The sequence below is a fragment of the Leuresthes tenuis genome, unplaced genomic scaffold, assembly GCF_036924035.1.
Source record: "Leuresthes tenuis unplaced genomic scaffold, fLeuTen1.0.hap1 SCAF_2, whole genome shotgun sequence".
Taxonomy (NCBI): Eukaryota; Metazoa; Chordata; class Actinopteri; order Atheriniformes; family Atherinopsidae; genus Leuresthes; species Leuresthes tenuis.
In genome coordinates this window covers 26881122-26895385 of record NW_027325356.1, presented here as the reverse complement: position 1 = coordinate 26895385, position 14264 = coordinate 26881122, and the positions used below count along the sequence as shown (strand labels likewise).

The 14264-nt window shown below is 39.8% G+C and overlaps 2 protein-coding genes across 2 annotated transcripts; one reads left to right on the top strand and one right to left on the bottom strand.

Annotated features, from left to right (window-relative positions):
• The first annotated feature begins 304 nt into the window (after positions 1-304).
• Positions 305-6768, top strand: zrsr2 (zinc finger (CCCH type), RNA-binding motif and serine/arginine rich 2). The gene is made up of 11 exons (XM_072380871.1): positions 305-590; positions 1000-1079; positions 1184-1268; positions 2061-2169; positions 2729-2815; positions 3250-3288; positions 3385-3515; positions 3606-3819; positions 5041-5096; positions 5214-5323; positions 5459-6768. Exons 1-11 carry the CDS (start codon positions 517-519, stop codon positions 6355-6357), a joined length of 1884 nt encoding a protein of 627 aa, XP_072236972.1. The 5' UTR covers positions 305-516; the 3' UTR covers positions 6358-6768.
• Positions 6674-11485, bottom strand: LOC140302102 (AP-1 complex subunit sigma-2-like). The gene is made up of 5 exons (XM_072380872.1): positions 11319-11485; positions 10644-10822; positions 9431-9539; positions 9194-9331; positions 6674-8428 (listed from the first exon to the last, which is right to left on the bottom strand). Exons 2-5 carry the CDS (start codon positions 10820-10822, stop codon positions 8381-8383), a joined length of 474 nt encoding a protein of 157 aa, XP_072236973.1. The 5' UTR covers positions 11319-11485; the 3' UTR covers positions 6674-8380.
• Positions 11486-14264: the final 2779 nt, after the last annotated feature.

The window sequence follows — 14264 nt, the reverse complement described above, 5'->3', positions numbered from 1 at the left end:
TTTTGTTTGAATAATGCATCTATAACAAAGTTACAATAACTTAAATTAATCTATTTTCCGAAATAAGCTTTCGAAAAACACAAAAAACATTTATTTTCTCCTCGTTTATTGTGCAGCATTTCATTAGTACTGATGAACACAGTCATGCGTGAAAGCTTAAACAGCCATTTTCAGAAATATAAAATGATCATTCAAGTGGCTCAACTGAAATGTGATTATACAGGATGAAAAATGGGTGTAGGAAGAGGCGGTTAATATCTTTTTCACTCCTTTTCAGGGGACAGAAGAAGAGGTTGCACTCTTCCTCTGCCCCTAACCGGAAGTGCTTCACTTTGCCTTTTCCTGTTTATAGCATGCTAAATCAGCATATTAGTTAATTGATATCGTAAGCAGAAATATTTCATTTCTGCGTCTTTCTTAGCTTACTCAGTTGATCTCTGAAGCAACCTGTCCGAGCTAAGAAATGTGCATAGCTAAATGCAGATGAAGAAAAAACAAGCTCAAAAATAGCTTCGCATGCTAACTGGCCAGCCAGCGTTAGTTGTAATGGCAGCTTCCAGCGCTGCTCCGATTTCAGCTCCAGTATTAAGGTCGGTAACTGTCATTCGTTTGAGTTGAAGTGTCTTGATGATCAAACTAATCATTTCACAAGCTCAAAACCCACTTTAGACTCTTTCAAATAACTTAACTAACTCGCTGTTAAGTTTTCAGCCTAAACGTATAGCTATAAGCTTCCATTGGGAAGGAAGCTTATGAGACTTTTAGTAAATATTCTGGATAATTCCTTTGGAAAAGAATCAGATAAGTTCAATATATGAGCGTTTTCACATGGAAGTAGTTTCTTATGGAGTCTGTACCATTTAAGGGTTCGCAAACGTTTCCTCCTGATGTCCAGCTCTGTTGCAATGTTTGTAAATCCTACATTAATGAATTGCATTCTGTCATTCTACATTTCTGTTGTGACTCTTGCTTAAAACGTGTTTTTTTTTTCCACTGCAGCCACAAGCAGCGTAGGGCTGCTCTAAGGAAAGAGAGAAGAAAACGGAAACGCCAAGCTCTCGCCAGCGCCAGAGACTGCGGTATGAAGAGGACTGTTTTACTGGTGTTACAGTGAAATGTGGTTACCAGTCATTTATACTACTGCAGAAGTGCTATACTCATCACAGTGCCTTCTCTGTTTTAGAACTTGACAATGGAGATGATGAAGAAGAGGAGGAAGTAATTGTTGAAGACGGTGAGGATAATAATGTTGCTGCTGAGGAAGAAAGGTAGGTCAACTGACTTCAGTTACTGCTTTTCTGTAGCTACATGTTCCATCCCATTTCCCATATTACAACCACTGGTGTCCTCCACTCGATTCCTCCATGTCTGTCTTAGGCACTTCCCACCAGAGATGCGAGTAGATGAGGAGAGTAGAGTAGAGTAGAGGAGAGGAGAGGAGAGGAGAGGAGAGGAGAGGAGAGGAGAGGAGAGGAGGGGAGGGGAGATGAAAGGCATTTAACTAAATGAGAAGCCCTTACCTCAGTTATTTTAAACTGAAGTCAACTAAATATTGCATGTGACACAACTGCATCTTATAACCATTGTTAAGCTGCAAGTAAACTCAACGTTTAAATGGATGTCTCAATTCCAAAGATGTATCTGGAGAATAGACAACCGAGTTGAGAGGAGGCTTGCTAGAGGAACATTTAGTGAGGATACACTCATGAACCCATGAGATGTTAATCCCACTATTCAAATGAATGTGGGGATGAATGTATAAACTGTCACAAAAAAATCTTCAAGGCTACTCTTGACAGAAATATTGAAGACAACTGTGTACTACCACTAAACAGTGGTCACATGATGCAGTTGTGTTACACATCTTATTTAACTGATGGTGGTTTAAAATGCAAGGATATCTCAGTTTGATTTGTGCCTGTCACCTCTACTCCTTTGCTTTGCTTCTCTGGTGGGAGAGACTGAAGCTGTGAGGAGAGGAGTTGAGGGTGTGGAAATTAGGAAATGAGGTAACGGCCTTGACCGCACAACATTTGATTGTGCTTGATTTGTTTTCTCAGACAGCGGCTGCATGAAGTGTGGCTGGAAAGAGAGAGGCTGGCCCAGGAGGAGTTTCGGCTGAGGTCAGAGAGGGAAGAAGCTGCGAGGAAAAAAAAAGACGAGGAGGAGGTAATCCATGTCTGAACAGAAAGAGAAAAAGCATGGCCATTTTCAAATGGTCTGTCTCTCGTTTCCGTGGGTTCACAGATGTTTGAATGTCACAGTAATGATGTCCTGTAGCACCTTGCTGCTTTAGGGTTTGGGATGTGGAATCGGAACACTCAACATGAATGGTTTGTTGTGCATTCTAAAAAAACTTAAAGGATCACTCTGGCAATGCTTACCTGTTGTTTTCCTGTTGCCAACAAAACCTGTGGAGCAACCAACACTGTGCAGCAAAAGCTTGGAATAGCTTATTCCTCTGTGCCATAGTGTTCCATAGTTGTCATGGATACTAAGAACATGAGCAGTGTGATGTATTCTGACTCCATTCCTCAAGCACCAACCTGCTGCTGTAGATACAGACGAGACGACCAGATCTGTGTCATTCTGCAGTTGAAAATAACTACTGACAAATGCATTGTTTGCCCTTGTTTGAGTTGTAAAATCTGCAGTACAGGTTAGAAATGTACAGAGTTGGTAGGTCTTAATATAAAGGAACTGGCTTTATGTGTCTTTGTGTTCTCAGCGGATGATAAAGGAAGAATGGGAGTCCCAGCAGAGGAGAGAAAAAGAGGAGAAAGAGCAGAGGCAGCAGGAGAAGCGGGACAGAGAGGTGAAACGGACTCCAGGAGGATAGAAACAAAAAGAAAAATATATCCTCTACCATCTCATGATACTGTTTATGCAAAAATAAACATTAAGATAATCACAGTTGAACATCTCACCAGCTGTGAGCGTTTCTGTAAAATGTGTTTTTGCTTTGTAAATGTTTTAAAATTTTCCTTGACTGAGGGGCACAAGCAACCATCCTACTCCTTAACTAAGATGCACTCAAAGAGAAAAAGCCTCAGCTCGCACAGCAAGGATGTATCTTTTACTGTGTGTGGTAAATTGGCCCAGAAGTCTGGCACCGACACCTGTTAAATCCCAGTAATCCGTTGTGCCCATCAGCCCTTGTGACTGTGGTCTTAACCCACAATGACAGACATGCTTCAGTATGTTGACGTCTTCACTTTTTCACCAGCCGTGTCTTTACACCATTTGTAGGAGGCTGTTCAGAAAATGTTGGATGAAGCTGAAAATCAGGTATGAAAAGAAACCGCATTAAATGTAGTAGGACACATTTTAAAGTTTTTCTTTTACTTGAATGGTGTATGATTATCTGTGTTTGTTCTCATCCAGCTGGAGAATGGAGGACCGTGGATGAATCCCGAAGCTCCTGTGAGCGTTAATGCCGAAAACTTCGGAACGGAGCGTGACGTAGCCAACTGTCCCTTCTTCCTGAAGACTGGAGCATGTAGATTTGGAGAAAGGTATTGTTTATTTCTCTATTTCTCTTGTTATGTTGAATTTAAGTAATGCATCGTATTCATTTGGTGGTCGGTTGCATGTAATTGGTGCAGATGTTCTCGGAAGCACGTTCATCCCACAGCCAGCCCCACTCTGATGGTCCGCGGTATGTTCAGAACCTTTGGAATGGAGGAGTTGCGGCGTGATGATTATGACATGGATGCTTGTTTGGAGCACAGCGAGGAGGAGCTGCAGGAGTCCTTCCTCGAGTTCTACCATGATGTTCTGCCGGAGTTCAAAAATGTTGGCAGGGTGATCCAGTTCAAGGTGAGATGAAGTCAGGGGAGCTTTCTGTAGGTCGCCGATTTCTGTCATCTTGTCTTCACATGTGTGAGACCCACTGTACGAGATACCTCTGCATCCGCAGGGTTTCCCACACCATGTTGACACTTGGACAGCTCACACACATACATTTAGCACACCGGCTTACATATTTAGCATTTTTACTATCCAGGTAATGAAATCTACGGCAGCAGAGTTGCACCGGCGTCTCCCCCTCCTGTTACAAAAATGCTAGATCAGTATCTTCACCATCTTGCACAGCAGGAGCACTCGTCGGATTACATTTTCCCCAAAAAGATTAGACACTTTTTGGACAGTTAACATGTTTTTTCAGAAATATTTGATTAAGTATTGTGGCTTCTGTTGTATTCTAAACATCAGTAAATTGCTCTGACCTTCACACTGTCACAAATATAACCAGATTCTGTGGGAAATGCTGTTCTGTGATCTGAACAATAAGACTGAAAACCTTCTTCAACTGAATTCCTCGACCACATACACATGTTCTCAGTTGGCTTCACACATACTTGTGTTTTATGAAGAAGCATTTTGAACTATTGATCGACCGATACAGGTTTTTTAAGGCCGATACCGATTATTTTTGACATCAGTCTTCACTGTTCCCTGCTACATGCTGCCAATTTTTAAATTTTTGATCGATTCTTGAAGCCGATATTGGTTTTCCCTCCCTCCATTTACATGATAAAAATGACACAATGATAACAAATGTTACACAAGTCTTAATTTAAACAGAAAAAGAAACATTTATTAAGCAAACATATTAACAGTAGCAAACAATGTAGACCATTTAAATATATATATAACATAGATATATAAACAATCTTAACACTTAAATGTTTGTGCACTTGAGGCCTTTGTAGTGCAAATGACCTTCCTGAGAAGATTTGTTAACAGAAATACAACAACAAAAAAAAACTTTTAAAAGAAATGTAAACAATCGCAAACTCTCACGTATCGGCCGATGCAAACATTGGCCCGATATATCGTCTGATCGATGTATCGGTCGACCTCTATTTTAAGTAAAATCACGAGGGCGCGGCAGAATATTCTTAATGATGTGAAAAATGAGTAAATCACAGGATCTCTGTTGCTGGAGCAACACTTTCCATGTAAAAGTGCAGCTGCACAGAAAAGCATTTGCTGGATGACTGTTTTTTGGTTTCACCGATAACTTTCTGTTCTTAGGTCTGCTGCAATTACGAACCACACCTGAGAGGAAACGTTTACATTCAGTTTGAGACGTAAGCCATCTTTCAGTCCCTCCATGACTTTTCTCAAATCTGTAAGTCGTTTAAAGGGAAAAGATTTTCATGCAGGGTTTAATTGTTGGTCCTCTTGTCTCTCGGTTGCTCGTCCAGGGAGGAGCTTTGCAAAGAGGCCCTCATCAAGTTCAATGGGAGGTGGTACGCAGGCCGGCAGCTACACTGCGAGATATGTCCCGTTACGCGGTGGAAGAATGCAATATGTGGTGAGTTAAGGGTTCCTGTTGGAATGAAGGGGACACTTTTTGTGCTTGGAAACATTATTGCAAAGAGTCAATATTATTTGTTTATTCAGTTTTTGCCCGTTTACAATCTTGCTCGCTTTCGTTTTTCACTTTTAGGACTGTTTGACAGAAGAAAGTGTCCCAAAGGGAAACACTGTAACTTCCTGCATGTATTTCGAAACCCTGGAAATGAATTCTGGGAGGCCGACAGGGATTTGTGTGTCTCCCCTGATCGCAGCGTCAGGGGGAGTCGCAGAGCTGGGTGGCATTCAGAACGATACAGAGACCGATCGTGGAGGCAGTGTCGCTACAGCAGAAGCCCAGAGAGAAGATCAGAGAGAAGATCAGAGCGGTCGCACAGCCGACGAGAGGAGAAGAGGAAGAGAAGCCAGAGCAGAGAGAGCAGGGACTCCCACCAGCATAGAGGAGACAGTCGGTCATCCAGAGCCCGATACAGTGACAGCCGGACGGACGGACGCCGAAGCAGAAGTAAAGAAAGATCGAGGAGCAGAAGTCGAGCTGTAGCGCAACACAGCCTCGGAAGCAGAGATAAAGACTGGGAGCATAAAACTAGGAATAGAAGTGAAGAAAGAGACGATACAGATGAAGATGAAGACACTCGCAGAGAAGGGAGAGAGAAGTCCAGAAGCACAAGTAGAGAGAAGAAAAGAATAAAGCGAAGTCGAGAAAAAAGCCCCAAGAAGTCAGATAAAAGTAAGAAAATGTCTACCGACGATACGAACACACACCGACGCCACAAACACTCCAAAAAGAGCAAGAAGAGCAGGAAGAAACATAAGAAGAAAAGCCACGTGCCTGATGTTTCCTCTGGAGAGTCAGAGGAAGAGCCTGTGGATAGTCCTTCAGCACAGAGTCCCAGGGAAGACCTAAAAAATACTGACATGACTCAGGAAAAATGTGTGGAGAATGACTTAAGTCCAGAGGGGAAAAGAGAACAGGCCAGTGTCGAAATCACCAGTGAGCTGACTGCAAACGGCGAAACTCAATTATCTTAGTGGCTGTGGAAAGCTTTACATTTGGTCTGAAATCACTACTGTACATCATCACAGGATAGTTTTCATGCCCATAAATGATCTGCATTCTGTTGTGGGTTTGTGAATGCAAAGCTGGATACAAGCCGTCGGGAATCATTTTACAGACTTCATATCCACAGTAACTGCTTTATAATAAAAAGGGAGTGATTTCATACACAGCTTATTTGCATGGATCAGCCCATGTACATATGTGAATATTTTACTTTTTGTCGCTTTAATTAAAAAAAAAAACAAGTCGACAGTTATCAGTGGGTAAAGATATAAAACATCACAAGTGTTTTCTTCTTTAATACATTTATTGTTCAGAACTTTCAAAGATAAGAAAAAGTGGTGGCAGTGTTAAATACAAAATAAATGTGAGGACAAATCAAAGAGGAGTTCAGTAATGGCTTCTGAATATTTTACAACAACCCGAGATTGGTTGAGATTGCAATTTAAAAAAAAAAGAAAAAAGGCTGCTGTAGTTTGGGATGAGCGCTTGTTCTTCAGTTGTTCTTCTGTGTCTTGCAGGCATTTGAACAAGCTAACAGTGATAAATATAGATTCTGTACCTGATATGTGCAGTTCATCCTCTTCCACAAGGAAGCCGTTATTTCAGTGAAATAGAGTGATTACATAATACTTTTAATTGTAGCCAAAAAGCACCCACATCTACTCTTTCACAACTTGCTGTTAAAAATCCCTTTTTCTTCCATGTTAGACACCACCGAGAAGGTTAAACACAGTGTTCTTTGGTCATAAGTTTGCCTAAGAGTTAACGTTTTCTTTATTTGGGTCACTATGCCAACCTGGCTGAAGACTGGGGGGGAGGGGCTGACTTATCACAAGAGGTCACAACACACGTTTTGTTTTGTAATATAGAAATGAGTAAATATTCAAAACAAAAGAAGGAAAACGTAGACGATAGAGTTGTTTAGCAAACATCATGTTCTGTGTATGCAGGCATAAAAGTTTTAAACATTGTTCGTTTTAGGAGATGAATCACCAAACAAACCTGTTACAGTTTAACATTAATACTGATAATGATTATGATTTAATTATATATAAATATATATATACCTTGGCTTTGTTTTTGGGTTAAATCTACCGCTGTGTATAGGAGATGGTAACACTGTCTGATTCTCTAAACCGCAGTAGCTCAAGCTGGTGCCTCTTAAATATTACTATGATGTTTGAGTAAAAACCAAAGACTGGGACTTGGATCCTCAGACCTCTCCGATGCACAAAAAACTGAATGGGAGCTTCCTTTGTAATGGAAATGAAGGCCATTTAAACCTCTGAAGCTGCTGTTCTGAATGCATTTTTAGACATGAAACGATTTGGTTCCACGATGCTACAAAAAGACGCAGCAAAAAGATTTGAACCTCCTTCTCTGGCTTGGATAAGTTGACGTTCATGTTTGATAAACTGTTGTATGAACCAAAGCTAAATATTGTATGGTAAATGATAGCGCTGTTTATTAATAATACTTTCATTTTATATGAACAAACTAAGTCATTAGAACAAGGACCTGAATGCCAGACAAGTCATTGAGCAGAAATTAGAGGATTCTGGAAATACCTTAAGAACAGCTAAAATTTCAAATGAACCTTTTAGCTGATGGTAACATATCAGAAGCACCAGCCGCACTTGAAGCCAAGCATCAAATTTAACTGCAACCAGTGATGATTTATGATCTTAATAAGATGCTGGAGTTTTCATGTTGGTGCTACATTGTTCTCTGCAGAGTTTAGGAAGTCAGGGGGATTGATGCTCACCAAGTACTGTGCAATACAGTGAAGGATCTTATACATAGGAGACACTTTAAAGCCACAGTTGGCACCACACAGAGAGGATATTACAGGACATAATAGTACAGTACACTAATGGTGATTATATACATACAACACTGACATTTTCCACAGTGAACAGGAAAAGACACAATAGAGACAAGGAGTTTGCCAGATCTGCATCTGTGGGAAAAAACGAGAGTCAGCTTGATGATCTATGTCAGCCCAATTTCCTCCAAGACACTCCGTGGTGCTTCAGCCTCCTGCAAAAGAGAAGCGAGAAAAGTCGCACCGTTTGTTCATCCATCACATTTAGTACAACAAAGTATCATTTCAACTCACGATTGGTAACTGTTCTATGAGTCATACAGTCCTTACAGGCCTGCATATTCAGATATGCCTTGATAACAACAGTACTGCACGCTTTGCTAAAAATAAGCAGCTGAGCAGTGAATGTGTCTGTCAGGACACGCAGGCGGACAGCAATGCAAACATGCATGCTGGCATATATAAGAGCGGTGTTGTGATCAAGTCCTGTGGACTTAGAAGAAACAGGTGACAGCAGGTGTGGACGGCCGCGAGGCGGAAAATCAATGCATGAGCATCTGACAACGAGTCCTCTGTGTGACGCATCGCCGAGATAATCGGACTAATTATCTCCAGAAATTTGGAACCTTAATAATAAATTTAAAAAAAAACAAAACATACTAAATACATGTACTGGTCACGGCTTTCAAAAAGTGGCAGTTAAATTCTTTAGCGTTCGACCATCACTTAATCAAAATAAGATACGAGCGGACATCACTTTTGGCTGTAGAAATTTGTTGTGTGGACATTTTCCACAATTCCAGTCATTTTGATGACAAAAATCTGCCACATAAAATTAACTAAGGAAAGCACTTGCAGGCTAATGCACACAAAGAAATAATCAAATTCCACAGTTATATCTCAAAACATGTCGAGTTTACTTGAAGCCTGTTAGTCTGTCAAATGGGTTCAGATGTGTGCTGCTGAAGAACTGATCTCACCTCCTGCAGCAGGTCAGCCTGCTCGATGGCCTTCAGCACGTTCTTCTTGGATGTTTCCTGGGCCTCTCCCCCCAGCAGGAATTCATCCAGGATAAAGTAGGCCTTCTCAAAGTTGAAGATGATATCCAGCTCACACACCTGTCAGCACACAGAACGAACGATCAGAGCGCATTATGTCCTGCGTAAAAACACCTTCTGGCAGTAACATTTTACATGCGTTACGGTCACAAGACTCACACTTCCAAAATATTTGTCCAGCAGTTCCACGTATCGATGGATGATCTCCAGAGTGATCAGCTCATTGTCTTGATCCTCAACTGCACAGCAGAAGTAGAGGCTGGCATATCTGGTACATAGAGGGCAGAAATGCAATAGATCTAAATGAGCTACCTTTTGCATAGAAATAAAATTCATTATGAAAAAAATACTTAAACATGGCAAAACAAATTCAGTAGGCTGTATCTGAATCTACTTTAATTTCCTAAATAAAATATGATTTATCAGAAAAAAACCAAACTCAATCGAACTGACTGGACGGTACGTTTAGAGCTAAAGTGACTACAAAGTAACAACAATTCAACAGAGTGGTGGAAACTGAAAAACTTTAAAGGAAATCTTCACCATACTGTTTTCAATCTGAAGGTAGTACTTTTTTCCCCGTCAAAACAGAGGAAACATTTGCTCCATCTCTCAAGATGTAGCTCTCTGAACCAATGGACTTCTCGACTGCTCGATGCCTCGAAATCTTCAACAACAGGTTTTCAAGATAAAATTTTCAGTCTTGGACAAATAGAATGCTGCATGTGACCTCATCATGGTATCGTCTGCTGCCATTTGGGACTCACAGCTGATGTTGTACAACTTCTCCTCACTTTTTAATTATTATACAGCAAGGGGTGTCTGGACTTCTTAAGAGAGCTGAACAGGAAGTCTAACTTCCAGAAATCTCAGCAAGCGACAAAAAAAAAAATCACTGCACTGGTCTTGAATAGACAACCTCAAGCAACCATCACAAACGCAAAAGTGATGTAACAAACCAAACATGAACACATCCTCTTACTAAAGTTCATATAGATAAAGTTTACAACAAACTCAATGTAGCTTAATTGCACCATCACTGACCATTTACAAGTTAAACACAGCGAGTCTAAACTCAAGATTTAGTTTTCCTTTGGAAAAAACTCAGTTTTCACAGTTTCGCCGCCACTTCCTGCTATCAAGTGACCAAAGTTTCATACTTGAGTCAAGTTATCACAACTGAATCGGTTCCATGACAACTGAGCTCAACCAAATTGTTCAAAATAAAGACTGCAATATTTCATGATAAGCAACTGTCAAAGGCATTTGCAGGAACAACCAGAGATTCAAGCTTTGTTGCAAGCTTTAAATGTCATGTTGGAAAAACTATTTTGAGTGGCAAAACCCAGCGTTTCTTCTCATGATCACTTGCCTCTTATACACAATCTTGAGGTCCCTCCACTCCAAGAAGCTGCACATTTTGGGCTTCCGGGCCAGTATGGTTTGAACCAGGTCTCTGGAAATCTTCTTTCTCTCCTTGTCCGACAGAGGAACATACCATTTCTGTAACCGCAGCTTTCCCTGCCGGCTGAACAGCAACATGAACTGCATCTGAGGAAGGAAGTTCAGCTTAGATATCCATGTCTTAGATAAACACTAACTCACAATGTTTGAGATACAGTTAAATTGCTAAAATGAGATGAAGGTGAAGAAACATAATGGATATGAATCGAAGTGCTAGTGCTAAACAACCAGCAAATATGTGACAATTACAGTGTAAATTTACTACTAAACATACTAAACCAACAGTTTAGTAGTTAAACATACTAAACTATTGGTTTAGTATGTTTAATTATAAAGGTTTAATAGGAAATAAGTCCTTATTTCTACAGGAATAACACAACCTTGTCAGTTGATCTAATCAGTTTTACATTGAGTCAATTATACGCCGAGCAAGCTTTAGCACAAAGTTTTATTAGCTCACATTAGCAAACGTCCCTTAATGGCTACATTTTAACATCAACGCCACCTTACGTGACATTTGCGCCCCCTCCTGCGACGCTTATCTCGCTACAACATGAATGGGTTAATAAACAAGACCCTTTACCTTAGAACTGGCCTTCGAGATAGTCACTTAAACGATTGAAACTTCAGTAAACTAAAGCTACATACATAACCAAAGACAGCGTTCAGATACTTGTAAATTATGGGAGGTTAGCTTATTATCCAGCTTGATGCTAAACTGCCTAGCGGATGCTGTGAGACGACGCTCTAGAGAACTGCACTGTGATTGGCCGATGAAACCACAGCTACGGAATTTGATTGGCTCCAAGATTCCGTTATTCATTACGTTCCTTCATTATTCCCATAAACTGCCAATGTCTTCCTGTGGCTGAAAGTTGATGTTGTAATCGATTTCCCTTCTCCCTTTTTTTCTTTCTTTTGTCAGCAATGATAATAATGATAATGTTTTAGAAATATATTAAACCATGAGAGCCCCAATGATTGTATTATTAAAAATAGCCTTATTTCACAGAGACATACTTAAATGGAAACGGAGGCGTGTCAAAACAAGTGAACAAAACCGGAAATCGTTTAGGTAAACAAAATATATTGGAACGTAAATGTTAACAAATTAAAAACTGTGTAACATCACTAAGACTGTGGAGAGTCACATCTAGAATAAACTGAACATACCACAGGAATACCACACAGATTCAAAATATTATAATATGACAATATTCTGGGGAATCTCAAGTCAAGTGTGGAATTATTTTTGGCAGATAGATCCCAATATACAAGAATGTATACGAGAATGTAAAAAAAACACAATGGGTTGTGTTACTTGTTTAGAAAATATCTATGAAATCTAGAGTTTGACGGTTGTAACACACTCAAAAAAGTTGGGAGAGACAGAGATTCTACAATCACAGATTGGTTGGTGGCTCTTTTATATCTTACAGGAGTAGAGTACCCACACTTAGGGTCCACACTTGGGTAGTTTTTTTTTCACTGACTCAGTGAAATGACCAGGGGCCATCTAAGTGGCAATCATGATAAAGAATTCAGGCAAATGGTGTGAAATACTCTTTCAACAGTTGTAGTTTCACTCCTATCGACCCACATCACAGCTCGGTTTCAACTGGATTATCGCTGCAGGTCTTAAGAAGCCTTGAAAATGTCTCCTACCACCTTTCCTGAAGACCATGATGTTTTAAAACTTGATTTAAAAAAAACAGGTCATATTTTGACTATTCAAAGCGTTCTCTTACACTTTCCAAGCTAGAATGTGTTAGGCTTTGTGGTTTTCCTGTTTTATTCTGTGACTTAGCATTAGATTTCTTGTCCTATTTTTTTTGTATGTTTTGTTTCATTCTGTTTTCTTGTTTGAGTTCTTAGTATTTCTGAGTTATTGGTTTGAATTAGGATTTTTTCTCTGTTTGTATATATCTATTCTTGATGTGCTTTTTTTATTCTAGTTTCTTTTATCCTTTGCCTTTGTAGTTATTTTTTCTTTTGTCATTTCATTTATCTGTATCTCAGTTTTGTTTTTGTCTCAGATGTGTTCATGTGTATGTCTTTTAGTCCTGATCTTAGTTCAATTTCTAGTTTATTCTGCCTTAGTTTCCTATACTCACCAGTAATTGTCCTCAGTTCCCCCTGTTTGGCTTTCTCAGCTCTTCCATACACACCTGGTTTCTTGCAGTCAATCATTACTGCTGCAGCTCATCAGTCTCCTGTGCATGTAAGCACCTTGGTTTCTCTCAGTTATTGTCAGATCTTAATTAATCTTAAGTAATTACTCATTTTGTTCCTATTTGTTATTGTTTCCTTTCTCCTCCTGTCTTCTTGTAAGTTTAGTCTTTTGCTTTTCATTAATTTAGTTTTTGCTATCTAGCCTTGCTGTGTTTTTGGTTTTGTTTAAAAAGTCTCCTGTTCATCGTCTATTTGCCTTCATCTTGCTGTTTTGCATTTGGGTCCTCCACAACCACCACAATCCACCAATTCATTACAAAATGAGTGGTGGCTCTGCACTTTGTGCCGAAACATAAAAAAAAAAAAAGAATGACAAATTCTCTACACAAAGTTCCAAAGAACTTTGGTCTTTCAACATCCACAGTGCTATTCATAGAAGATTAAAGGAGTCTGGGGCAATCTCAGTTTGAGGGTAACTATTGTTGGATGGGAGTGACCTTTGAGCCTTATGGTGTCACTGTATAAGAAACAGTAATGTTGACATAATCAATATAGTGACATGGGCTCGAAAATATCTTGGAAGACCATTGTCATCACAATCTAATGTTGCATCTAGAACCTGAAAATATATTACATAAGGATGAAGTTGCATATCAATTTTGTGTAGAAGTGCTGCATCATCTCTGATGGACAGAAAGACAATTGACATTTGCTGTGGTCCCGACTTCATATTTCAGGTCGCTTTTGGGAACTATGGATGCCAACTTCTACACCCGAAGCATAAAAAAGGCCATCCAGGTAGTTATCAGTCACAAGTGTAAAAGCCAGTGTCTGTGATGATATAGTGGTGCACCAGTGTCCATGGCATGGATGACTTACATATGAGTGAAGGTACCACAGATACAGTGGAGTATGTTGGCATATTGAAGACATATGCTAATGCCTTTTCTTGGGAGGTAAGTGGTTATTTCAGCAGGACTATGCCAGACCTAATTCATAATGACTTACAAGAGTACATGTTTGACACGCCTGCCTGCAGCCCAGATCTGTCTCTGCAAAAATTGTATGGCGAATCATGAAGGGGAGGATCAGAATACAATAAACTCGTACTGTTGAGCAGCTGATATGTTGTGTTCTGTAAGACACAGATTTCTCTTTCAAAACTGCAAAGGTTTATTTTCAAAATAATTAAAAAGAGTGATCAAAAGGAAAGTAAATGGTAATGGTCTATCTCAACTCTCATCTCCTCTGTCTCAGTTTTTTTCATGTGTTGCTGAAAGATTTGATTGTTTATATGTGCTAAATAAAATGATGTTGGAAACACTGAAAATATTTTTCCTTTAGAAAAGGAATGTGT